The following is a 27261-nucleotide window of genomic DNA, read 5'->3' as shown; positions in this document are numbered from 1 at the left end:
GGAACCTGCTTTGGCAGGGGGGTTGGACCCGATGATCTTTCGAGGTCCCTTCCAATCCCTTCAATTCTGTGATTCTGTAAATTAATAAATAGACTTACTAGGAGACGTAATAAAAATCATCACTTGAAACTGTGTGTTTTGGAAGTAGCAAGCCAAGAAATGGGTATGTTGACAGAACTAGTTCTTTCTATTGAATTTCCAAGGCTTTTGAATATGCTTGTTTCCTATTTCCACAATAAAGGTCCCAGTGGCTGGAAAAGGACAGCAGAGTTGCAAGAAGTTGAAGTATAGGCAAGGACCGTAACAAAAATCCTCAGAGTATGAAAAGGATAGAGAAGGAAATCAGAGTAACCCATGTGGCCGACAGAAGGAGGACACAATCCTCCTACTGCAAGATTGCATGAGAAGAAGCCTGGTGATTTTATAAAGCTTCAATACACTTCTGTCCCAGTGTGTTGCACAGTGCTGTTTACATACACATTTTCCCTCACAAGTTCAGAAATCATAACTTTGGATTTGGAGTTACCACTGGAGCATGTTTTACCAGTAAATTGGATCTAAGGTTTTTTTGGATGCAAATAAACTTGTGATTTCTCTGCTGCACTGATTCTGGCCTGGGTGGTTCCCTTTTTCCTCACAGTATTTCTTGAAGCTCACAGGTTTACTTTTTGCAACTTTGGCAGAGGAAGAAATGACTAGAGAAGACAACCAGTTGAAATTAAACAATTGTTTAGAGACCTGAATTTGTATGGAATGTCTTATTTGTGGAAATATTTGGTTATGGGCACTCCCGATTCAGAATGGACATGCTCCCAGATGGTGTACTGTAGTGGGTTTACGTGGCAAGGTTTTGGTAGCAGGGGGCTATAGGGGTGGTTTCTGTGAGAAAGATCTAGAAGCTGCCCCATGTTTGGGAAGGGCCCCATTGTTTTCCAGATACCTTGCCACGTAAACCCACTACATGTACAAAGTCCCTAAAAGTAGGAACAGTGTGCAAGCATGGGCTGAAAGCACTGCATGCCTTCTTGAAAGGCACTGAAATGCAGGCTTGAGTCTTAAGGGAGCACAGCTTCTGAGTGGCCAGCTCTGGCTTTGTCTCCTGCAGTTCCTTTAGGTGATTCTGTCCTCCACTGGAAGTCCTTTGATCATGAGCACAGGTTATCAAGCTCAAGTAGATCAAGGAGCTGCTTTTCTGTGACTTGAATCCCTGGTGTCAGAAACAGTTTGGGTTCTTCTCGCTGTTGCATTAATAACAGAACATCGTTCATTTGGAGTATTTGATAACCAGCTGATTTTAGGGCTATTCCAGACTCCTTTTTCACTGTATCCCATATTCTAGTGCTTTATGCTCTGCCAAAAGAGTCTGGAATTTGAAGAGCTTTCAAACCCCTCTTATGACCATCGGGACCAGGTTCTTAGGTAAACCAGTCTATCAGACTGCATGTGATTTCTTGTGCTTTGTCTCCTGGAAGAGAAATTGAGTGACAATGTAGAACAAACCCCCTTGCCTCCCCCAGTCCTTCTTGGGGCCCAAAGAAGGACTTTGAAAGAAGTGGGCAAGTTTTCAAGCAATTGATGTTGGCTGAAAAATATTAAGAAAGGCCATATACTGAGGGTTTTGGCAAAGTGATTTATTGCAGCTTCTTCTAATTCTATTTATTTGATTCTATTTAAGTCTTCCTGCATTTTAAATGTGCAGACCTTGGGCAAAGTAAAATAGAGCTGTTGGTTGGTTGTCCCCCTTGGCAGACCAGTTCTGCAGAAATGGAGCAGGTGTACAGCCCTGACACAGGTGGGTTTCCTTGCCAGGCTGATTTGGAAACTGAACAGGCAGGACAGAGGAGGCTTCTCTGAACTAGATGTGCTACTGAAAATGGGTAATTTCTGTGCTGGCTGGCTGGAACTTCTCAAAGAAGGGCCTGCTCCCCATTGCTTACTTTTCTGCCAGCTGTTTAATTAGCAATTAACAGCCCAAGTTGGATATGAGAAGTTTGATATGAGTGATGTGAAACAGCACTTCAAGGTGGCTACTTTAAGGTTCCTCTTGAAGTAAGAGCATTTAGCTCCTTTTCAACCCAGCAAAAAGTTTACTAAGGGAAATGTTGTGGTTTAACCCGGCCAGCAGCTAAGCACCACACAGCTGTTCACTCACCCTCCCCCCTCCCTCTCTGGGATGGGAGAGAGAATCAGGAAAATGAAGCCTGTGAGTTGAGATAGAGACAGTTTATTAGGACAGAAAAGAAAGGAAAATAATAATGATATGTATATACAATGTCCAACTCAGTTTGTGTAGCCCATGACTGACTTCGGGCTCCATCTGTCACAGCAGTCTTTTTAGAGCAGAAGAGATGGTGTGTGATGTTGGATTGTTGCACACTGAAGCCCGTTCTCGATCCATCACACCACTGTGCTTGTCCAATTCTATCAAAATTCATTCATCATTGCCTGCGTGCCTGTTACTGTGATACCATTAATGGGACATTGACATATAGCAATCACAACGGTGATGGCATGCAGTATTATATAATAATTAACATAATACAATTCAACTCATGGGCTATTCTCACCCAGTATTAAATCCCCTTGAGGTACACACCGGACCTCCCCAGTCTTTTGCATTACCCACCAAGTGCATCCAGGTCTCTGGGCAAAAGCAATCCCACGAATGGGTTTGCCTTTTCCTGAGGCAGGAGTAGCCCAGACTGTTTTCCCCAGCATGTTTCTGATGTGCAGTACAGGAACTTTATCCCCTTCTAGAGTACGTAGCAGGTTTGATTAGGCAGGTCTAGCTCGGTTGGCAGATCCCCTAGTGTTGACTAACCAGGTGGCCTTTGCCAAATGCGTATCCCAATTTTTGAATGACCCAGCATCCATTGCCTTCAGTGTAGTCTTTAACAGTCCATTGTATCGCTCCACTTTCCCAGAGGCTGGTGCATGATGGGGGATGTGATACACCCACTCAATACCATGTTCTTTGGCCCAAGTGTCTATAAGGTTGTTTTGGAAATGAGTCCCATTGTCTGACTCTATTCTTTCTGTAGCCATAGGACTTGCTTTTCAAGGCCCAGGATAGTGTTCCGGGCGGTGGCATGGGGCACAGGCTATGTTTCCAGCCATCCGGTGGTTGCTTCCACCACTGTAAGTATGTGGCGCTTGCCGTTGCGGGTTTGAGGGAGTGTGATGCAATCAATCTGCCAGGCCTCTCCATATTTATATTTCAGCCATCATCCTCCATACCAAAGAGGCTTTGACTGTTTGGCTTGCTTGGTTGCAGCACATGTTTCACAATCATGAATAACCTGTGCTATAGCGTCCATGGTCAGGTCCACTCCTCGATCATGAGCCCATCTGTATGTTGCATCTCTACCTTGATGGCCCGAGGAGTCATGGGCCCATCGGGCTATTAATAATTCACCTTTATGTTGCCAGTCCAGGTCCACCTAAGCCACTTCAATCTTAGCAGCCTGATCCACCTGCTGGTTGTTTTCATGTTCTTCAGTAGCCTGATTCTTGGGCACATGAGCATCTATGTGGTGTACCTTTACAACCAGGTTCTCTACCCGGGCAGCAATATCTTGCCACAATGCAGCAGCCCAGATGGCTTTGCCCCTGTGCTGCCAGTTGTTCTGCTTCCATTGCTGTAACCACCCCCACAGGGCATTTGTTACCATCCATGAATCCATGTAGAGGTAGAGAACTGGCCATTTTTCTCGTTCAGCAATATCTTAAGCCAGCTGCATGGCTTTCACTTCTGCAAACTGACTCGATTCACCTTCTCCCTCAGCAGCTTCTGCAACTCGTCGTGTAGGACTCCATACAGCAGCCTTCCATCTCCGATGCTTCCCCACAATAGGACAGGACCCATCAGTGAACAGGGATTATTCTCATTTTCTGGTAGCTTGTTGTACAGTGGGGCTTCTTCAGCACGGGCCACCTCCTCCTCTGGTGATATCCCAAAATATTTGCCTTCTGGCCAGTCTACAATCACTTCCAGGATTCCTGGGTGACTGGGTTTTCGTATTAGAGCCCACTGAGTAATCAGTGCAACACACTTGCTCCATGTCGCATCAGTTGCATGGTGTGTAGAGGAGACACTTCCTTTGAACATCCAGCCTAGTACTGGCAGTCGGGGTGTCGTCGGGGTGGCAGTCAGTGTTTAATGTCCTCTGTCTCTAAGGCAGCTATGCCAAAAGCCCACCGGAACCCTTTTGGGTCCTTGAAATATCCTCTTCTAAGATAGTCTATGCCAAAGATGCACAGAGCATCCGGGCCGGTCACAATACGGTGCTTTTGCCACTCAATCCCAGTTAGACTCACTTCAGCCTCCAATACAGTCAACTGCTGGGATCCCCCCGTCACTCCATAAATACAGATGGGCTCTGGCCCTTTATAGCTTGATGGCATTAGAGTGAGTACATTGTGCACCAGTGTCTACTAAAGCCTTATACTTCTGTGCGTCTGACATGCCAGGCCATCGAATCCACACAGTCCAATAAACTCGATTGTGCCTTTCCTCCCCCTGGCTGGAGGCAGGGCCCCTCTAGTCCTGGCCAGAACCTTCTTCGCTTCTGTGTTTAAAGGACTGCCTGCTGGAAGTTGGAGCAGCAAACTTTTCAGAGAACCCCTTTTTTCCAAATGTTTTCTTTTGCAACTCACACACCTGTGCCTCTAGGGTCAAGGTAGATTTTCCATCCCATTTTCTCATGTCCTCTCCGTCGTCACGTAGGTAAAACCACAGAGTGGCATGGGGTGTTTACCTACCATATCGTCTTCCTCGCATGGAACGACACTTAACCCCTGATAGCTGAGACACCAGTTTGTACAGGTGGGGAGGAAGATAAATTCTTTTAAAGATGGTAGACCGCTTCAGAATGTTTCTCCACAGCTGAGATGCAGGCATGTAGGGAAGAGGAGAGACTTCCTTCACACTGCCGGCGTTGTTTAGCCACTTCATCCACTGTGGGTTCCTCATCCTCTTTCCAGGCCATTATTGCCAATGAGCTGGCATATGATGATGGTGCACTCCGTACAAACTTCCGCCACGTGGGTCGTGTACACCTGACTTCATCTGGATCTTTGGATGTTTGTCTGAGGTCTGGGTCCTCATAAATCACCTCCCGTATGGCTAATTCCCTCAGGTACTGGATTCCCTTCTCCATAGTGGCCCACTTGCCTGGTAGACATACAAGTTCTTCCTTGAAGGGATACCTTTCCTTCACAGCTGACAGGAGACACCTCCAGAGGCTGTAGCCTGGTGCTCCATCTCCAATTGCTTTGTCAATGCCTGCACCTCTAGCAAGGGATCCCTTCTGCCTGGCTTCCCTGCCCTCTAATTCCAGACTATTGGCTCTGGTGTCCTAGTACCGGAGCAGCCAGGTGACAAGCTGCTCACCTATACAGCAACCAAAATCTTTTCGCACATCTTGTAGCTCACGTTGGTATAGGTTTCAGGTAGTTACTGTTGTTTTTGTGACATCTTCATCTTCATGCCCTGACACTGGTACAGTTTGTTTCCCTGGCTCATCCTTGGGGCCCATTGTAGGGCTTGGAGTGGCTGCTGGGCTTGTCTCAGGGGTTGAAGTGGCCGCAGGGTCTGTCACTGGGGTTATATTGGTATTGAATGCAGCTCGGTAAGCATAGGCCAAGCCCCAGCACATTACAGTGATTTGTGTGTGTCTGGTACTGCCAGGGCGATGACACACCTTTTTCAAGCACTCTACCAGTTTTTTAGGATTTTGAAGTTGTTCGGGGATACATTTCCAAAGCACTTGAAGGTGCCCACTGCTCTAGATGCCTGACCATATCCCCCCACTCTCCCTGCCACTCATAACTATCCTGCCTCAGGGCAGATCTCTGGATGACACTCTTAAGTATTTATTTAACCTTAGACAAAACCTGAAGTGCATTCAGGAGGCATAACAATAAAGAACATGCTGGTCAGAATATCCCAAGGATATTTGAAGTTTTGGAAAGCTACCATAACTTGCCTGGAGGAGAAGAAAGGGGTAGAGGAGAAAGGGATCGTGAACACGTGGGAAAAAAACATCTTCCCCTGACCCCTCCATAGACTGATTTATGAAGGGGGGTGGGGGCGGAACCGGGGACACTAGAAAGGAGCCTGAATGTGACATGCCAGTTCTTCTGGGTGAGGAATGTGCTAGCAAGACCTCTCAGTCTTGTGCCTTTGTGAAGGATGAGGATGACAGAACATTTTTCAGGAAGGACACAAGGGTTGGTGAGAGGTTCGTAACTATGGAAACACCTGAGTATGGTCAAGAGGGTATTAGGGCTTCTCCCTCCCAAAAGGTGACCCAGCTGAGGTGCATTGACACTAATGCATGCAGTATAGGTAACAAACAGAAGGAGCTAGAGGCCACCGTGCTAGTAGGAAACTATGATGTAGTTGCTATCATGGAAACCTGGTGGGATGATTCCCACGACTGGAGTGTGGCCGTTGATGGCTACAAACTGTTCAGAAGGGTGTCGCGTTAAGGGGTGTAGCTGATTAACCGTTACGGGCCCGGTCGGATTCAGGGTACTGAACCAGTCGGACATTCACCAACAACGCGTTAACCGTCTGGGGGTCCGTTCAGACATTCACCAACAACGCATTAACCGTCTGGGGGGTCTGGTTGGATTCAGGACCCTGAACTATCACGGATAACCACCCTTACCCTAGTTGCATTTAATGAGAGCTATCACAATGCAATCAAGTATGGTTTATTACAGCAACAGATAACCAGGTTCTTTGGATTGCCGGCGATAGTGACTGTCTGCAAAAGCAAGCTAGCATGCATGAAATACACAGGTGTTACAGGTGTTACAGGTGCGCAGCCTAGAAATAAACACGTTAAAAAGATCAAAGACTCTAGAGAGATTTATAAGCAAGTATTCAGATCTCACACAAAGGCGTCCCAATGGAGGGGGAAGAGAGGCTCAGCCCGTCGACTGATCCCAGGAGTCAGGAGGTCCTAAGTATGTTGTATTTCCTTGGGATGGTATCTCCCCTGATGGTGGTATCTTCCCTAACATCCCCTCTCTCGGGCCAATTTATATTATTTTCTATCTTTTAGGTGGAGCTTGAGTGGCTCTAGTCAAGCATATCTTAGTTATGATTGGTGAAAAGTTTTCCCGTCTCCGTTTAAAGTAATAGGCTCCGAGAAATTCAGAGTGCATGCTCAGTGAGGGGTGGTCGCACCTTGGAGGCAGGTAGCTTTTGGGATGGAGGTGTGTTTTGGTATTATAATGATAATAATATAATGAGCAAAAAGTACACTAGGGTACAGCATTTGTCAAAACATGACAGGTCCTTGGCTCAGGGTGGCAAAAAGTACAGCTTATCGGTCTCGGTGTGCACAAGAACAATAGAGTCCTTAGGGCTAGCACACCAAGTTTCCCCAGCGCGATAGCATCTAAGGTTGGGAGCCTAGGGAACACTCAGGTAATGCAGCTATGCCCTACCCTGAAAGCCTCTTCAATGCTGTACATTTTCCTTAAAAAATGTGAATGTTAGTCTTATTTTCCTAGTTACTTCAGGCAATTACACCACAAAGGGATAGGGGAGGAATGAGGGGAAGAGGAGTTGCCCTCTGTGTTAGGAAGTGGATAGATTGTGAAGAGCTGTGCCTGAGAAACAGCCATGACCAGGTTGAGAGCTTGTGGGTGAAAATCAAGGATCAGTCCAGTAGAGGACATCTAGTGGTTGGGGTCTGCTACAGGCCACCTGATCAGGGGGAGTCTGTTGACGAGGCCTTCTTGCTTCAGCTGCAAGAACTGTTGCACTCACAAGCTCTTGTCCTGATGGGGGATTTCAACCATCCGGGTATCTGCTGGGGTAGTGGCACTGTGGGTTCCAGGCAATCCAAGAGATTCCTGGAGTCTGTTGAGGATAACTTCCTGGTCCAGGTAATAGACGGACCGACCCGAGGTGAAGCCTTACTAGACCTGGTGCTCACCAATGTGGAAGAGAGCATTAGAGAGGTTAAGATTGGAGGCTGCCTGGGCTGTAGCGACCGTGCCCTGGTGGAGTTTGTGATCTTGAGGAATATGGGTCTGGCAAAAAAGCAGAGTCAGGACCCTGAACTTGAGGAGAGCAAACTTCTGGCTGCTCAAGGAATTACTGGCTGGGATCCCCTGGGAAACTGTCCTTGAGGGCATAGGAATGGAACAGAGTTTCAGGACACCCTTCTGAGAGCGCAAGAGCTCTCCATCCCCCAGCAGAAGAAATCGAGCAGAGGAGACGGGCTACCGGTGTGGCTTAGCAAGGACCTGCAGCTTTAACTGAGGGAAAAGAGGGAAATGTACAGGAAGTGGAAGCAGGGTTGTGTAGCCTGGGAGGAACACAGGGGTGTCATCCGGATGTGTAGAGATAGGATCAGGAAAGCCAAGGCACAGATGGAGCTGAACTTGGCAAGGGATGTGAAGAATGACAAGAAGGGGTTCTACAGATACATAGGCAGGAGGAGACAGGCCAAGGAGAGTGTTCCCCCTCTGATAAACGAGACGGGAGAACTGGCTTCCTCAGACATGGAAAAAGCTGAGGTACTCAATAAGTGCTTTGTCTCAGTCTTCACTGGTCTGTCAGGACCCTGAACCTCAAGGAGAGGGTGAGAGGAGCAGATTCCATCCTACTGTGACAGTGGAACAAGTCCGGGACCACATAAGGAAATTGGATGCGTATAAGTCCGTGGGTCCAGATGGTATACATCCCAGGGTGCTGAGAGAGATGGCTGATGTGGTTGCCGAGCCGCTCTCCATCATATTTGAAAAATCATGGCTGTCGGGTGAAGTCCCTGGTGACTGGAAAAAGGGAAACATTACTCTCGTTTTTAAGAAAGGGAGAAAGGAAGACACGGGGAACTACAGGCCGGTGAGCCTCACCTCTGTGCCTGGGAAGATCATGGAGCAGATCCTCCTGGAAGACATGTTAAGGCATGCACGAGCTAAAGAGGTGATCCGAGACAGCCAGCACAGCTTCACCAAAGGCAGATCTTGCCTAACCAATCTGGTGGCCTTCTATGATGGAGTGACAGCATCGGTGGACAAAGGAAGGGTGATGGATATCATCTACCTGGACTTGAGCAAAGACTTTGATATTGTCCCTCACCACAATCTTCTCTCTAAATTGGAGAGGTATGGATTTGAAGGATGGACTGTTAGGTGGATAAAGAATTGGTTGGCTGGTCGCAGCCAAAGGGTTGTGGTCAACGGTTCTATGTCTGGGTGGAGGCCAGTCACAAGTGGTGTCTGTCCCTCAGGGGTCAGTCTTGGGACCAGTGCTCTTCAACATTTTTATCAATGACATAGATGGAATCAAGTGCACCCTCAGCAACTTTGCAGATGACACCAAGCTGAGCAGTGCAGTCGATACAGTAGAGGGAAGGGTTGCCATCCAGAGGGACCTGGACAGGTTGGAGAGGTGGGCCCATGAGAACCTAATGAGGTTCAACAAGGCCAAGTGCAAGGTGTTGCACTTGGGCTGGGGCAATCCCAGGTATTTATATAGACTGGGCGAAGAAGAACTTGAGAGCAGCCCTGTGGAGAAGGACTTGGGGGTCCCGATGGACGAGAAGCTGGACATGAGCCGGCAGTGCGTGCTTGCAGCCCAGAAGGCCAACTATGTCCTGGGCTGCATCAAAAAAGGGGTGGCCAGCAGGGAGAGGGAGGTGATTGTCCCCCTCTACTCTGCTCTTGTGAGACCCCACCTGGAATACTGCGTGCAGGCCTGGGGCCCCCAGCACAAGAAGGATGTGGAGCTCTTGGAACAGTCCAGAGGAGGGCCACTAAGATGATCAGAGGGCTGGAGCACCTCTCCCATGCAGAAAGGTTGAGGGAACTGGGCTTGTTTAGCTTGGAGAAGAGAAGGCTCCAGGGAGACCTCATTGCGGCCTTCCAGTACTTGAAGGGAGCGTATAAACAGGAGGGGGAACGCCTGTTTACATGTGTTGGTAGTGATAGGACAAGGGGAATGGTTTTAAATTAAGACAGGGGAGATCTAGGTTAGATATTAGGAAGTTTTTCACTCAGAGGGTGGTGAGGCACTGGAACAGGTTGCCCAGAGAGGTTGTGGATGCCCCATCCCTGGAGGCATTCAAGGCCAGGATGGATGCAGCTCTGGGCAGCCTACTCTAGTGGTTGGCAACCCTGCCCAGAGCAGGGGGGTTGAAGCTAGATGATCTTTAAGGTCCTTTTCAACCCAGGCCATTCTATGATTCTATGATTGGCTCCCTGAAGAAAAAGCGTGAAAGGTGTAATTAGTAATAGTTTCTGAGGTAGGGTTCCCAAAGTATGGAGTTGACGGCAATGCTGAGTATAAATACCGGATTAGTCTCATGGCCAGTAATTTTATCATATCGTAAGCCAGTGTTACACAGCACATCAAAATAATAACCCTATACCAACCCCCAGAAGTGATAAGCAACACAACAGGGAACACATACACTAAGTAATGTGCTATATAACTCAGTTTGGAAAGCAGGCATGGCAGACTTGAGATCACAAAAATCGGCATTGTGATTAGCAACTATTAAACTGATGTAATGCTTATAAGAATCTTGTTTTAACACGCTCTAGTCAGATCTGTTGTTATCTCAGTCCCTCATGCCCCACGTTAGGTGCCAAAAGGACTGTTGTGGTTTAACCCGGCCGGTAGCTAAGCACCACACAGCCATTAGTACACCCTCCCCCCTCCCTCTCTGGGATGGGGGAGAGAATCAGGAAAATGGAGCCTGTGGGTTGAGATAGAGACTACTAATAATGTGTGCAAAACAAGTGATGCACAATGCAATTGCTCACCACCCGGTGAGAGACGGGCTACCGGTGTGACTTAGCAAGGACCTGCAGCTTTAACTGAGGGAAAAGAGGGAAATGTACAGGAAGTGGAAGCAGGGTTGTGTAGCCTGGGAGGAACACAGGGGTGTCATCCGGATGTGTAGAGATAGGATCAGGAAAGCCAAGGCACAGATGGAGCTGAACTTGGCAATATGGAGCTGAACTTGGCAAGGGATGTGAAGAATGACAAGAAGGGGTTCTACAGATACATAGGCAGGAGGAGACAGGCCAAGGAGAGTGTTCCCCCTCTGATAAACGAGACGGGAGAACTGGCTTCCTCAGACATGGAAAAAGCTGAGGTACTCAATAAGTGCTTTGTCTCAGTCTTCACTGGTCTGTCAGGACCCTGAACCTGAAAAATTAACTCTATCCTAACTCTATCCTAACTCTATCCTAACTCTATCCTAACTCTATCCTAACTCTATCCCAGCTGAAACCATGACCAATTTTTACTGTCAGAGATAGGTGTTGTTAGCCCAGTGCTGGGCATGGGACAGTATTGGATGCTGGTGAGAAACCACGTGTGTTTAGCCATTGTGCCATTTTGCTCATATACAGCATGCAAAGTGCATTGCTTTGAGAGCAGAACAAACAATCCTTATGATTATCTTATAACTACACACAACTGCATAACCTCTACTGCATAACCACTACTGCATAGCCTCTGTGGATTACTGATCAGGCCACAGGTCTCTCCAGTACGGTAGACACAGTCCGCAGTCTCTTCCCTGAAACCTTTTTCTCCAGCTGTAGCAAACTCTGCTTGTGTGTAATGTTCATCACCTTGTTCATGTGTTGTCCAACAGGTACACCCAGACAACAAGGAAACAGAAATGCCTATGGTAAGTTCCCACCTTCCTGTGTGCTTGCATTGCGTGGTATTTGTAAAATGCTGCTGGGGCGTTTCCAGAGGTAACATTCCTCTGAGTACAGAAAATCATAGGTGATGAGTGAACTGCAGGGTGAGGGAAGCAATCCCTTGCTTCTTCCAGGGTAAAGGGCTTTCCCATATCATAAGGACCTTTACTGTTGGAAAGGTTGGGTGTGAGAAAGTTTCAGTCCTGGCAGTATGTATGTAACAAGAAATCTAGGTAATCAAATGTCTTTTTGAGGGTAAAAAGGGTGTGGTAGGAGTCAGACTACATAAAATGCTTGGTTTCATCCTACCAATGAGCAACTTCCCCAGCACAGCCTTGGTTACCTAATTTTGTGGGGTGTCCTAGTCCTGAAGTAGCCAGGAATGGGGACATGGATGCAAAAGATGACCATCACCTAAGCCTCTGGGTTTTCCCTTGTAGGTAATGCACCAAAACTTCCCAGTGTCTCAAGTGCCCAATAACACCAGCTGCGCAAAGCAGTCAGGTGGCCCTGCTCCTGACATACAGCAGGCCCTCTCCGCTAGCGAGAGGCAGTGCATAGAGACCATCGTCAACATGGGGTACTCGCCTGAGAACGTCCTGAAAGCCATGAAGAAGAAGGGACAGAACATAGACCAGGTAAGAGTTTTTGCAGGAAGAGAGAAACCTTTGAGTGGGTGCTGATTCTGCTGAGAAACAGCCTTAGCTTTGCAAAATGGAGAGGGAGGGCACTTTATTCTAACAGCGGATTGCAGAACTGCCCCAGAAGTTTTCACCTGGCAGAAAAGGCTTCCCAAACCAAAGAACATCTGCATAAGTTTCTGTTAATCTGCTTCAGTCAGCACAGTCTTCCTCGAGTCACAGAACAATCCTTGGGAAGCTTGGTATGGATCCATGCCTTTAGTGCTGCGTGACCAAAAAGCAAAGCACCTTCCCTTTTTGGAGCACAAGGGGTTACTCTGATGATGCCTCTCCCTGTAGAGAGACAGGCCCCTGCAGGCTTACTACAGCCATGAAAGCCTCGTGAGGCACCAGTGACTGACTTTTTGTGTGCTCTGACTGTGGTGTTTCTTGCCATGTGTTGCCTCAAACGCTTGCTAAAACCATGTCACGGAGCTTTTCTGCTCTGAGTGATTCAGAATGGAATGCTAGAGAAGGAAGGCTGTTTGACTGGAGTGAAAGATGAAGTTGATGGGAGAGCACAAAGACAGAAGGACTTGTTTGCTGTTTTTTTGAACAAGCTCTTGCACAAAGAGCGTCTCAAGATAGAGTAAGAAGAGCTTTGTTTCGGTTCCTGGTGATAGAGTTGTGCTGGTCCCCCTGGTCTGGGATAGAGTTGTGCTCAGTTCCTCTGCACGTACCAAGGTGTACGACTCTGTGCTGTGAATGCAGCTCTGCAAACTTCTTTGTTTTGTTCCCTGCAGGTTTTGGATTACCTGTTTGCACACGGACAGCTTTGTGAGAAGGGCTTTGATCCACTTCTTGTTGAAGCAGCTTTGGAAATGCATCAGTGTTCAGAGGAGAAGGTGAGAGTGCCGTGTGCTCTGCAATAGTGAGAATGCACCACAAAGGGAAATTCCAGCACTATGAAGTGGTTGGTGTAATTCTATCTCCATGGTAATGTTGCCTTGTTGTCAAAACTGGCTGCCAAAGAACATTCTTGTGGTGATGAAGGGAATATGTTAAAACATTAGATTTCTTCTGCATTGGTTTATTGGTTTATTACCCTTACTCACATGCATTTTTATGAGGACAAGCTCTTTTTAAAGACCCCGCTTATTTTGATGGCAATGTTCCAAACACAGTGTTGTCTTTTGAGCAAGGTGCTCGGTACAGAGAGAGTTAACTTCAGAAGCAGCAAATTATCATCAAAACCCTTCCAGCTTACCCTGGCTGTAAATGTTCTCCACTGTACAAATTGGGTTAGGACTCTGTCTGAAAGAAGCTGGAAAAAAACAGTTTTTGTGGTTTATGGTGTGGCTGCTTTGCCAGCACCAAAGGTACAGAGGACAGCAGAACTGCTTTTTAGTGCCTGTTGTGTGCTGAGTTATAATGGGAATTCTTTGGAGGTGCAATTCACCCACCTTCCCCCCGACATATACATACAGCTAGTGATGAGCTTGCAAACAGAGAAGCAACAGTGTGAAGATAAGGGAAGTGACAGTGTTTCGGAAACACATTTGCTAGTGGCTTAACCCCCAAATTGGAAATGACTGCTCTCCTGGTTGTCTGTTTTAACCTGGTTTTCCCCTCTGGAGTGGAGGCACTGTAAGTAGCAGAGGGTTCATAAACATTTGAGTTGATTTACTAGTTGTCACTGTTTTAAGAGCTTGGGAAGGATTTGTTTGGTGTTGGTAGTATAGCACATGGTGTTGTGGTGGCTTTACCCCGCTGGGCAGCTGAACTCCATCACAACAGCACTCTTACTCGCCCTCCTCAAAAGAAGAGGGGGAGAAGAAAGTATCCTTCCCCTTTCCCAGCTCTTATTGCTGTGTGACATCACATGCTATAGAATATCCCTTTGTTTGGTTTAGATCAGCTATGTGATGTCCCCTCCCCACCTCTTGCCCACCCCCAGCTTGCTGGCTCTGGGGGCCTTGGAGGAAGTCCTGATGCAGTGCCAGTATTGTGCAGCAATAGACACAACACTGGTGTGATACCAGTGCTGTTCTAGCTACAAGTGCAGAGCACAGCACTGTATGGGCTGCTGCAGGGAAAGTTAACTCCATCCCAGCCAGACCAAGTACAAGTGTCCAGTAGGATTTTTCATAATAGCCCCATTTTGCCCTAGATCTGAAGAGTCATTTTATAGTGAGGGCTGTTGTACTGTTCTTCTCAAAGTCAAAGTAACTTGAAAAAACTTCGTATGCAGCTGGAGCTGCTGGATGGGGGAGCAAAGTGATATTAATCAACCTTTCTGGGAGTCTGAATTGGGACAGGCTGATTAATTTCTACTGAGAGAGACTACCCCAGACTAGGCTTTGGTGTGTTTACTGAAGAGGGTTTGGGAGATGCAGGACTGCAAATGCTGGGAACTGAAAGTGAGGCCCAGAGGGCTGCTGCATGCAGAGCCCTGCCAACTCTTGTTGGAGTGGATTTGCTTCAAACTGAGCGTGTATGGGCTGTGCATGGGAGTGGGATTGTCCCCATGGGGTGCCCAGTCGCTGAAGACCATCTCTGTGCTAAACCCCAGCTCTGAGTAAGACTGAGCCCTGATCTTTTCTCTTGCAAATAATCGTCTGTCTCTTTCAGATCACAGAACTTCTCCAACTAATGAGTCAATTTAAAGAAATGGGCTTTGAACTAAAAGACATTAAGGAGGTCTTATTATTACATAACAGTGACCAACACAATGCTTTGGAAGATCTAATGGCCCGTGCAGGAGCCAGCTGAAAACACATTCCTGGGATCTCGCATGCCAACTTCACATCCAATGTGACTTGGTCTCGGCAGGAAGGAGTCCAGCTTTTCACACACATGGGAGCGTTACTGGGCAAGCCTACCTGCGTGCATCACTCCAGCATTTCTCTTTCCACTGGGAGACAACTTTCTTTCTTACTTTAAATTTTTAAAGTGTCCTTTCCTAAGTTTCCTTTTTTTCCAGCTTGGCCATGGAGAGTTTAAACTGCCCAGCCTCTACTGGAATTGTACATAGGCAGAGACTGGAGTGGTTCCTCCCACTGTTGCAGTGGAGTTGGACAGAAGAATATGAAGTTGGTTCTGAAACCTAGGATGCTTTGGTTCTTTGAAGCTGCTTTCATGGTGTCTGCTTGTACTGAATTACTTGACTGTGTCACAGTCCAAATTATCTGGTTAAATTTGACCTTCAGTGCAATGGAATTTAATTTTTTGGTTGAAAGTTAGCCTATAACTTAGTAAAAACACTGGTTCAGAAACTGTCACTATGCATAAAGAGAAGCTGTTCCTCTTGTGATTGTTTTTAACCCATGCATCCAACACTTCTGCCAGACATGAGTGTCCAATGCTGAGCGGTGTATGCGTTCACTTGGAACAGGTAAACCATGAACTCGGCCTGGCCCTGCAACTGCTGTTGGTTCTTGAACCCGAAGGCAGAGAGCTGGGGCTCAGTATTCTTAATCCCCCAGGCTTGTAGAATATTTAAGAAAATGTTCTGCTAGGAAATCAATCATCTTTTGTTTTAAATAATACTCAGTGTGATGCAGGAGGTTTCTTTCAAGCACTTTCTTTAAAACAAATATACTCACTGCATTAGTTCCATTTTCCACATTGCTGTAGAATTACATAATAACATCTAGTACTAGAAATCAGGTTTTGAGTTGTTTTTGATAGTACCGAGTATTATGTTATACATTGTTCAAGTTCTAAATACATAAAATATCATCAGTCTTGAGGAATCTTTAAAGTAATTTGCTAAATATTTTGATTCTGCAGAAGAACAACTAATAAAACACTCAAATGTAGCTCCCAATGGCATGGTTCCCATCTCTCATGCTCTTTGGCTTCAGCAGATGAAGAACTTGCTAGATCCTGCAAGCCCAGGTGCTGCTATCTCCTGGTTTCAGAAAATAAAAATGTATAAGATTCCTGCTATCACCTTTCTACACAGGTTAGCTTTTTAAGGGTTAGGTATAGAGACTGGTGATCTGATGTACAGTTTTACAATGTACTGAGCTGTGTTCCAGACACTTCTTGTGTTGCATTTAACAGTCATGAAGATAAATAGTGAGCTGGGCACCTCATTGATCAGACATAATAGCCCATTTTACAGAGAAACGAGAGGGAAGGGATTATTTCACATCAGGTCATAGGGCTTGTCCAACTTCTGCCTGGCTACAAGTCTGCCAGGTTGTACATGAGAAACAGCAGCAGTGTGTAGCCCAGGCCAAGTGGAACCTCACCTTCTTGTATTAATAATTGTTCTCCACCTGAGAGCAGAGCTTGCTGCATTTATTCCCAGGTCAGTATCTAAGAAGTTGGGAAGTGTCGGTATCCTTGGGGCTAGGGGCTACAACTACTACCACAGAAAAACGAATCATTCACAAGCTAATTTGGCAGAACTCCAGCTATCTTGTGCATTGTATCTTTGTCCTGCACGGACATCAGCACTAATGAAGATCAGCTCAGCTGCCCTAGCTTATGTTTCTTAAGCGCTTTAAACACTGTGTGGTTCAGTGTGTGGCTTGGCAGGAATCTCTCCTGCAGCCACAGTTTCATGTCTGGAGAAGTTGCAACCGTCTGAAAGTAGGAGAGAAACTGATATGGGAAGTCCAAGCTAATTGCATTGCTCTAAGCAAGGTCATGCTGTGAAATATACTCCGTAGCGTTAAGTTATTCACTCACCGCTGGGAGGCCTGCCATGATTGTCAGAATTCTGCTAGCCAGAAAATGATTGCCTGCTACAAGGGGCAAATAATGGCAGGGTGTGACCAACAATTAGCAAGAAAAAATCTCAAATACAATAAAATAATAATAATAATAATAATAATAATAATAATAATAATAATAATAATAATAAAGGTTGCTTTGTATCATTGCATTCTCTGCCACAAAACTACTACAGCTTATGGCTCTTATGCTGCTTTATGAACTTGTGTGTTATCTGGTAATACAGCGCATGCAGCTGTGTAAGAAAAATCTCAATAATTTTCTTCAGACAGGATCTTCTGTGAAGCTATTTTATTCGCGATTGCAATGGTGGGCGTCCTGGCAATTAGGAGCGCATTTTAGTAAACAAATCATAACCTTTTATTCCATACTACCCGACACCTGATCACGTCCCCTGTTTCCTCATTGGCTGAGTACTACAGGTTCACAAGCTACTCGACGCTCCTCTATACCATATATGCACAATATTTTTGCTCAACCCTTTAATTTCTCCTTTTTCCCTTTAATTTCTCTTTCTTATGCTTTGAGAACTTGTGATCTTTGTTTTACTGTTCTCAAACTGCTCATCCTGTTTTTCTCAAGCTTCTGCCTTATTTTGGAACAGTGAGGCCTCCTGCTGTCCACTTATCTACTTTTCTACGTCTCCTTGTTATGACTACACAACTACCTTTGAATACAGAAGGTTATTTTTCTACTGCAAAAACACACTCTACTTCAAAAACATGTTCTACTGCAAAAAAAACAACTTAGTTTCTCACAATTCCCCCCTCTTCTTTTCTTACTCCTCTTGTTGTTTTTGTACCTCTTCACATACCGCACTCTTGAGCTTTTCCAACATTGAGGTGCAATATTCTTCTTCGGATGTCACGGGAGATGATAGATATACAATGCCATTATTATTACAATACCAACAAATAGTTGTCTGAGCCAATTCTGTTCAGATAACCACGATGTTAGTTTCTCCCAAATGTTTCTAAATCCCCAGAAAGTGTCATCTTGAGCCACTCTACGTAGGATCTTGTTTTGCTTTTTTTCCCCCCGAATATTTTTGAGATCAGTCAAATCTGTCCCATTTGATCTACATATATACAGCAACTAGTATTAATTACAGTGCACACTCCTCCTTATGAGGTTATTAATAAATCTAATGCTATTTGATTCTAGAGTACTATTTTTGCAAACTTATCAAACTTATTTTCTAGTTCTTCAATATATTTACAATACTTTTGTATTTGGAGATATTTACAATGTTTTTTTCTAATTCACTCACCCCTAAACAAGATAAAAAACACTTTGCAAAACTGTGAAATGCTAGAGAATTTTACTAAAGGATTATCTGGAATCCGCTTAATTCCACATGTGGTCTCAAGGGGGCTTCGGCTTTGTGGGTGTTCAATAATAGATACATTTGGAATGATTGCCTCCAGGGTGCAATCTCCCTTCCATCCTAGGGGCAACACCTTCCTGGATTTATTGCCACATAGCCAGTACCACCCCTTGCCATTTGGGACAGACCATCTGGTTACAGGATTCTCATGTTGTATCTGGTGTGCATTATGTATATTAGCGTTCCCGTAGCTGCCATATTCGGTATACAGTATAGATTATTCCCTACTTCATGGATATTTCCACACCCAGGGTCAGTAATATTGCCTCCTGAGTTTTCTATCATTGTTTAAAAGGCACCTTTGATAACACAGTATGTTGTAGCCAGGACTATGCGTAGGGAGCTCAACTTCAAAATCTATTCCTTCCCGGGACTGAGTAAGATCTGTCATTTTTAGAAATCTAGAGAATCCAGACAGAGTTGCTGCTGGAAATAGCAATCAGGGACAAGGCGTTTTCAGTCTTTCTAGGCATCTGGGTACAAATCCAACAATTATTTCACTTGAGAGATGTTCTGGATTAATTGGAAATGCCGAACTTTCCCTCCATCCTATCACTAATCCACTGAGAACAAGTATTACTAAGATGAACTTAAAATACATCATTTCTATATGTATATATACACCCCTATAATAATTAAGAAATAATAATTAAGAAACAATAAAAATCACAAACTGATAAGGATTCTTCTGGTGGGGATCGAATATCCCCCTTTCTTTTTCTCCCACTTCCAGGGAGTGTTCCCTGGAAACACTCCAATTCTGTGTAATTCAATCCCTTTTACTCATTAATTCATTAAGAATTCTTCTAAGGAGAAGTTAAAGGTTTACAATAGATACTTTCAACAGTTTTAACCTTAAAAGTCTTTGTTAATGCAGTCTCTCAGGTATCGGGGTTAACTGATGCTTTTACCCAGGAATGAGTTCACCCTCTCTCAGCCGTTCTTACTGTCGTCTCAGTAGTCAGGAGCACTTGGAACAGTCTGTCCCACTCAGGTTGCAGTTTCAATTCTCTCCATCAGATCCCAATCTCCTGTTCGGAATGGATGGATCAGGACTTCCAAGTGTGGGAATATAAATATTGTTTTTGCAGTGTTACATTGTTTAGAAGGAAGGAATGTGGTACTGAGATATGCTTACAGTGATAAGAAAGCTTAGCAGGCGACCATGTAAAATGCAGACAACCAGACTCCTTAGGACAATTAGGTGAAAATCATGGTGTCAAGTCAGATAAGTGAAGAAGCATTACCACTGCAAGAAGTAAAAATGACAAAAGAAATTTGAAATTTAACAGGCTGGCAACTGAAGGCCATGCATTGTTTGTGAAGCATCAGATAGATTGTGAACCTGGATTACCCACTCAGTGGGGAAACAGGGGAGGGTCCTGCCATCAAAAGGTATATAAACTGTGTTTTGGAACTAGTAGATGCGCTCTCTCCTGCTTGTGGGGCGCCTGCCATTGCAATCGCGAATAAATTACTACTTCACTGAGATCCTCGCCTGAGCCTAAGTTATTGGCTACAGAGTGTTTCTGACAATTTGGGGGCTCATCCGGGATCCAGTCACCTACTGGGGAGCCCCGCCGCCGCAGCAGCAGGAAGGCATGCCCCTCTGATTTCAGCGGTCCTGTGCATCGACGGTGGCGGTTCTCTGGAAAGCTGACAAAGGGCCCAAGACTGGTTAAAGAGGCAGGATCCGTGAAGTAGTGGGGAAGGGAAGAAGGTAGGCACTCCAGGTTTTTAAGAATCGATCCGGTAACTCTGTGCACAGACCAAGGTAAGAAATATTAAGTATTGCCTTGGGTGTTGGGTGAGACTCTGTGTGATGTGTGAGTGAGACGTACTTCTGTACGAAGCGAGTGTGGAGTCCTGATCCGCGGTTCCGTAGCTCCGCGAGGGGTGTGGCTGGAGACAGACAAAGTGTGAGATAAAGGAAAGAAAGGAAGAGTCTCAGGAATTTTGGTGTATGGTAAGCCCTCGCACGGGGAAGTGCTGGCACTACACCAGGGGAATCTGGTGTACGGTAATCCTTGCACGGGGAAGTGCTTGGAAGTACACCAGGGAATCTGGTAAACTCAGGTGTGCGGTAACGCTGGCACGGGGAAGTGCTTGGCGGTACACCCCCATCTTTCAGTAGGTTGGTGTGTGGTACACTGCAGAAGGGAAAATTCTGTAGCACATACTGGCGAGGGTTAGGAAAGATGGGAAGTACGAGTTCCAGGGGACAGGGAGATATCCCTTGGGGGAGTGCCTACCAAGAGTTCTTCCTGAAGAATGATAAGAAATTGGAAACATAATCCCAAAATTAGAGGGATTGTAAAAGAAAAATAATTAAAAAAAGGTTAAATATTGTGTATCAGTCTGGGCAAAAGAATCAATTAAGGAAACAGCAGTATTTTGGCCAAAATACGGGTCTGATGAAAATTCAGGCTTTAAATTTATGTGTAAACAATAAGATTCCTTTTTCAGAGGAGGAGCCAAATTATGCTCCCTATAATCCTAATATTGTACACGTGGCAGCAGCAGTCACTCCAGGAAGGGAGACAGGGACTGTAATTAACACTGTCCCTAAAGAAGGATCGTACTCTAGGTTCTGGCAAGAATTAGAACAAGGTAGAAGATATATTGAGAATTTTGCCTTCCCTGATACTAACAGTACTAACACTAACTGTGTATCCTCTTAGGTGAACTACCCCCCCTCCTTACCAGCAGAGAGGTTAGGACTTTTAAGAAGGAGAGGAAGTCTTTATTCGAGGACCCCAACAGCCTAGTTGAACAATTAGACCAGTTCCTACGACCTGATTTATACTCTTGGGGGAGGGAATTATGTCTATAAGTATGTTGTTTACAGGGAAAGAAATGGGAATGATCAGGAGGAGAGCTGCTATACAAGAATGGGAAAGAGCTCATCCTCCAGGACCAGGGGTAATACCGGCAGGGCAGAAATACCCACTTGCCAATCCTGGCTGGAATAATAATAGTGTGCAACACAGAAATCATATGAGAGACTTGGGGTCAGAATGAGAAAGTACTCGGGGATGAGACCTGTTATAAATGGCTCAGTCTTCAAAATAGGATTAAATAAAAAAAAATAGGATTTATTAAAAGAATAGAGGTAAACAAACAGCGCTGGGTGCACTGGGAGTCTCCGCTCCACCAGGATGCACACCAGCCACATCAAGTAGCTGATTTTTATACTCCTAGACTAATACATATTCATTACTACTTATAAAAAAAAAATGGTTATTATAATTAGCTTTCGGGGTCCAGTCCCTCCTACTGGAGCATGCACATCAGTCTCCGGTGGTCCCTCTGGAGGTCTCTAGGGGTCTTTCATGCTGAAGGCTCGTAGTCTTCCTCTCCAAGTTTTTTTCTTGTCCTTCCCCTTTGTACTCCTTGTCAGCGTGTCAAGTTTACACAGCATCCCCTGCAGGTCTTGTCTCCTAGCCTTCCTGCAGCCTCTTTTTTTTTTTCTTCTTAATCTCTTGGCCACCTGGCCAGATATCAGAGGCCTGCATAGTATCCCATAACAGTCACTAGTTGTTATCAGTTGTTCTGAAACTCCCAGACATCAAACACAAATAGCTTTCTTATTGACACTTCACGAGTAATTAAAACATTCCTCACCAGCCATTCACAGGGACAGTCACACCTATAGCAGTGTTAAATTAATCTCAAAGAAGACAAAAAAAGCCTGTAACTGTTAGAAATAGAAGTCCGGAATAACAAAGGCAAACAGGTTCATAAATTTGAGGAGTATTTTCTGAAGACTTGATAAATTGACTAGAATGAGGGGGAGACTGGGACACACTGCATCTGTGGTTCAAGAATTGAATTGCCAGTGCAGGACCCAGAGGCAGACAGGACTGTTCTTTATGGACACGAATTGTTAAAACATTCCTCACAGACCTGAGGACCCAGTATCCCAAGGGCTCTTGAAAGTTCATTGTGTGATTAAAGCCTGGCAAGATATCAGGGATTAAATTAACTAATGAAACCCTAAAAAGTGATGAGGGGTAGAAGGGGCTGGGATAACAGTGGCGCTTTTGGGGGATACCAAGCTGAGACTAGGGGATAAAATGATCACTGGGCAATTACTGTATGCACCCGAGGCAGGGACTAACTTGTTGGGAAAGGATTTAATAATGAAAATGGGCATTCAAATAGCAAATTGTTAGACTGGAATAACAGTTAATGGAGTAATTATTAATGGAGTGCTCTCAGGCCCTGAGAGCAAACATATACTCACCTCTAACTGGAAAGACCCTGAAATGGGGGCGGAAGCAACAATACAGATGGACGGTTTTACCTCAGGGGTTTACAGGGCCACCTATTTATTTGGGCAAGTTCTAAAACAGATTTTGGAGCAATTCCACGCTCCTGAGGAGGTATTACTGTTACAAATATGTGGATGATCTTTTATTGTCAGGACAGGAGAAAACAGTTGTGAAGGAAGCTACTAACAAGCTATCCAACTTTCTGGGAAAGCAGGGCTTGGGAGTATTGAAAAACAAATTACAATATGGAGAAAGAGAAGTCAGGTATTTAAGGCTTCTAATGTCTGAAGGAAAACAAAGAATAAATGCAGAGAGGATTCAGGGAATTGTTGAAAATTAAGAAAGAACTAAAAAGTTTTAAAATAAAGATTTTTTTAAGGAATCAGGAGCCACAAAGTCTGAAGGAAAATCGATACTCCCTGATGGGAGAGAAATGCTGAATAAAGTGATAATGAGGCAAATATTAACTGTTTTACATCAAAAGAGTCATTAGAAGGTGTAAGCAATGTGTGATGTTGTGCTAAGAAAGTATGTCTGTGTAGGAATATACACTTTAGCGAAGCACATATGCAGAGGATGTACCAGGATGTACCTGTCAAAACGTAAATAAAAAGGTCTTCTGTAACCCATCTAGAGGGGGGCAGGAGCCAGGGATTTGACCTTTCCAAAGTATACAGGTAGACTTTACTGAGTTACTTGTTTGTCCTAATTGACCACGTGACTGGATGGGTGTAAAGCTTTACTGCAAGGATTAAAGCAGGCCTTAGAGAATGAGTGGGATTTTCACAGCCCCTGACACCCCTCCCCTTCTGGGAAGGTGGAGCGAATGAATCAGACATTAAAGAAGCAATTAACTAAATTAGTGTTAGAAACCCAACTTCCTTGGGTAAAATGCTTACTCCTACAGGTTCAAACAGCACCAAGAAAGGATATAGGAATTTCAGCATATGAGACGCTGTTCAGATTGCCCTATCTGGGCAGAAGGGATGAGATACCACAATTCAAAACGAGAGAGTTTTCTTACGAACTGTATTCTGGGGTTGTCCTCTTCTTTGTCATCTCTCAGGACCTGTGGGTTGTTGGCTCAAACCCCACCTTTGGAATTCCCCATTCACCACCATCACCCAGGAAACTGGGTCCTGATTCGGACCTGGAAAGAGTCAACTCCGGCCTGAATGGGAAGGACAATTACTGACCACTGAAACAGCCGTAAGAACTGCGGAAAAAGGTTGAACTCACTATACTCGAGTGAAGGCATACGTCGACGCTAGTACCTGGGAAGCTGTTCCTACAGAAGACTTGTTGGAAGTGGAAATCAAAGAGAAAAATCTCATGGTGGACTCTGAGTGGGATAAAAGCTTACAACTGTAAACTAACCTTTTATTTTCACAGGTAACTAATGAGTGTGACTTGTGTTTGAGAGAAAGGACAGACCTATAGCAAATTGCAGTGCTCCCAAGGGGGGGGGTTGTTATAGTAGTAGTGTACATCTTATTCTTTGTATTGATAATTATTTGGAAACCTAAGGGTTAAAAATAATGATAGTGAAAAACTGATTACTAATTTTGTTTTTAGTGATTCAATTGACCGAGGCCTCAGAGAAGGCCTCGGTCAATTGGCAACCTGGAAAAGGCATGACCAGATAATAGCAAAAATGGGATACCCCATCAAAATATGGGTGACTGTGACAGAGGGTTATGTACCACAAGCCGTCACGTTTGATGCTTGTGAGGTGTTAGCTTGTGGAGATTAAAATGCCCAACAACAATCGAGCAGATAGAACAAATAACTGGGAGAGACCCAAGAGCCAGATTGAGAATAGCTGTATGGAAACAATCCTCTCTTGCCATCAGAGAAAGGGAGAAACTCAAGGAGAAAACAGGAGAGAAAACAGGAGGCCCCCTTTGAAATGTGGCAGTTCAAACAATTGAGATTCAAACAGGGTATGGGGATGTGAATGCCTGGATAGAATGGGTCAAATATACTGTCCAGAGTCTCAACCGTAGCTACTGCCATGCTTGTGCCTCGGGATGACCGATTGCCCAGATAGTGCCCTTCCCATGGGGGTGGACCAAAGACTCCCAAGGGATGCGATGTATGATTGCATTGTACCAAGAGAAGACTGCCTGGGGAAATGAGGCCTGTAAGTCTCTCCCTTTGCTGTTCCCTTCCTTGCGTGATAGCAATATCAGGGATCTCCCTGCATTCTCTACAGCTATAGGCAACCATACAGCTTGCCTCTCACGGCAGGGTGTGAGTGCTACCCATCACCTGGGAGAATTTGCCTTGTGCATGATAACCTTGAATGCCACCAAGGACTTGATGGGAAATTACTCAAGGCTTGAGATCCCCAGCGCAGATCTCTGCTGGTACTGTGGAGGGAAGACCTTACAGTCCACCCTACCATCTAATTGGGGAGGCACTTGTGCACTTGTTCAATTAGCTTTATCCTTCACCCTGGCATTTGAAAGAGAAACATCACAAATACCCAGAAGAAGTTGAAGAGGCTTAGGAATATCATTTGATGATAGCGTATACATAGGTTCTATTGGGGTACCTAGAGGAGTTCCTGATGAACATAAAGCCAGAAATCAAATTGCTGCAGGGTTTGAGCCACTGTTCTGGTGGGTAATGTTATAAATGAGGTCTCAACTCAATCTGAATTTTGTAATATTTATAAAACAAATATTTCTAAAAGGTATAAAAGCTATAAAAGGTATAAAAGGCAAGTAAACAGCGCTGGGTGTGCGGGGAGTCTATGCTCCACCAACACGCACACACGAACATCAAACATTCTAAATATACAGAACATTGCTTTACATACGAAACGCAAGCATGCCTATACATACGTACAATCAGGAAAGGTAACAAATAATCCTTTAAGTTCCATAACTTACTAAAATTGAGTACGCCTATACATATTCACAATCAGAAATGGTAACAAACAATCCTTTAAGTTCCATGACTTAACAGTCTCCATTTTCCATTCCCTTTGAACAATATGTCTTGCTTAAAGTTGTCAAGCAACTCGGCCTTCAGGCCTTATGTATCCCGTTCTTCCCAGATCGAAGAAAAGCATATCCATCTGTCGTGGTTTAACCCGGCCGGCAGCTACACACCACGCAGCCGTTCGCTCACCCTCCCCCCTCCCTCTCTGGGACGGGGGAGAGAAATGGAAAGTGAAGCCCGTGAGCTGAGATAAAGACAGTTTAATAAGACAGGAAAATAATAATAACAATAATAACAATAATAATAATAATAATACAATGATTATAATAGTAATACTACTAATAATATGTACAAACAAGTGATGCACAATGCAATTGCTCACCACCCGCTGACCGATGCCCAGCCTAACCCCGAGCAGTCCGGCCCCCTCCTCTGGCTAGCCACCCATATATATTGTTTAGCATGACGTCAGATGGTATGGAATACTCCTTTGGCTAGTTTGGGTCACCTGTCCTGGGTCTGTCCCCTCCCAGCTCTTACTGCACCCCCAGCCTGCCCGTTGGCAGGACAGAGCGAGAAGCTATGTCCTTGGCTTGGTATAAGCACTGCTCTGCAACAATTAAACCATCGGGGTGTTATCAGCACTCTTCTCATCCTAATCCAAAACATAGCATTCTACCAGCTACTAGGAAGAAAATTAACTCTGTTCTAACTGAAACCAGGATACCATCTCCTTTTCAAGGCCAATAGGCCTGGGTCAAAAGGCACATCCAGGTCACCAGGGGGCATAACAGCAAAAGCCTTCAATGGCTGTAGCAGCAGAGGGGCCCATGGCGTAGCAGTCGGATCAGTAAAGGAGCCCGAAGCTCCCTCACTGTCTGGCAAACCACACATTTGTGATTGTGGCTCCACATGGCTCTTTAAGGCCTCAGAGACTGCTCGTCAGGTGCCGACCAATCCCGCTGCAACCTTGTCATTTTTAGTTGCAGAGTCCCACACCTTGACCTCAATTTGGTCCCATATTTCAGGATCATAAACTGATTGTTAATAAGGAGAATAAGCTGTAAGGCTACCAGGACAGTCTTTGTTCCTAAGGACGTATGATTCCCCATAATGCGCAACTGCTTACCAGCGAGAGGCAGTTGTGTGCACGGGTCCGCTTCTCTCAGCTCAAGCTTCTCTCCAGCTCCAGTGCGCCTATTTCCAGCGACTTTCTGTACGAGCTTCTCTGAGCAGTTTGCTGAGTCTGGCCGAACCTATCTTCATGAGGCAATCAAAATGCCTGTTCCTGTCCTGGTCTCCGTTTTACCAGCCTGTTCCTCTTCACTTTTTTTTTTTTTCCTGCTTCTTTACTGATGACATAACTTCATTATATCGTGTTGCCTTTTTTTATCTTGAGGGCAGGCTCCCCTCTTATACCCTTCTCTCCACAGCAGTTCTTTTCAAAACAACTTTTCATTGGTCAAACAACGTTGAATGTAACAACAACAGCAAACACCCAGAAACATCCATGCCTTAATAGCTGGAGAACAAGAAACCAGCTGGAGAACAAGAAACCCTGAGACTACACGGAGTATCCATCACCCTTCTTTGAATC

The 27261-nt window shown here is 45.1% G+C and overlaps 1 protein-coding gene across 4 annotated transcripts in view; it reads left to right on the top strand.

The window, feature by feature from the left end:
• Positions 1–19746, top strand: part of LOC311220814 (ubiquitin-associated protein 1-like) — a 76325-nt gene extending 56579 nt beyond the window's left edge. For all 4 annotated transcript variants that reach the window (XM_084304425.1, XM_084304427.1, XM_084304426.1 and 1 more), the window contains 4 exons: positions 11637–11672; positions 12129–12326; positions 13112–13213; positions 14940–19746. In XM_084304425.1, the coding sequence (XP_084160551.1) occupies positions 11637–11672; positions 12129–12326; positions 13112–13213; positions 14940–15080 (477 nt within the window). In that variant the 3' untranslated portion in view covers positions 15081–19746. The remainder of the gene's footprint in view (positions 1–11636; positions 11673–12128; positions 12327–13111; positions 13214–14939) is intronic.
• The last annotated feature ends 7515 nt before the right edge of the window (positions 19747–27261 follow it).

The sequence above is a fragment of the Netta rufina genome, assembly GCF_964035555.1.
Source record: "Netta rufina genome assembly, chromosome: W".
Lineage (NCBI taxonomy): Eukaryota > Metazoa > Chordata > Aves > Anseriformes > Anatidae > Netta > Netta rufina.
Note: the sequence above shows the minus strand (reverse complement) of the source record. Positions and strands in the feature narration are given on the sequence as shown.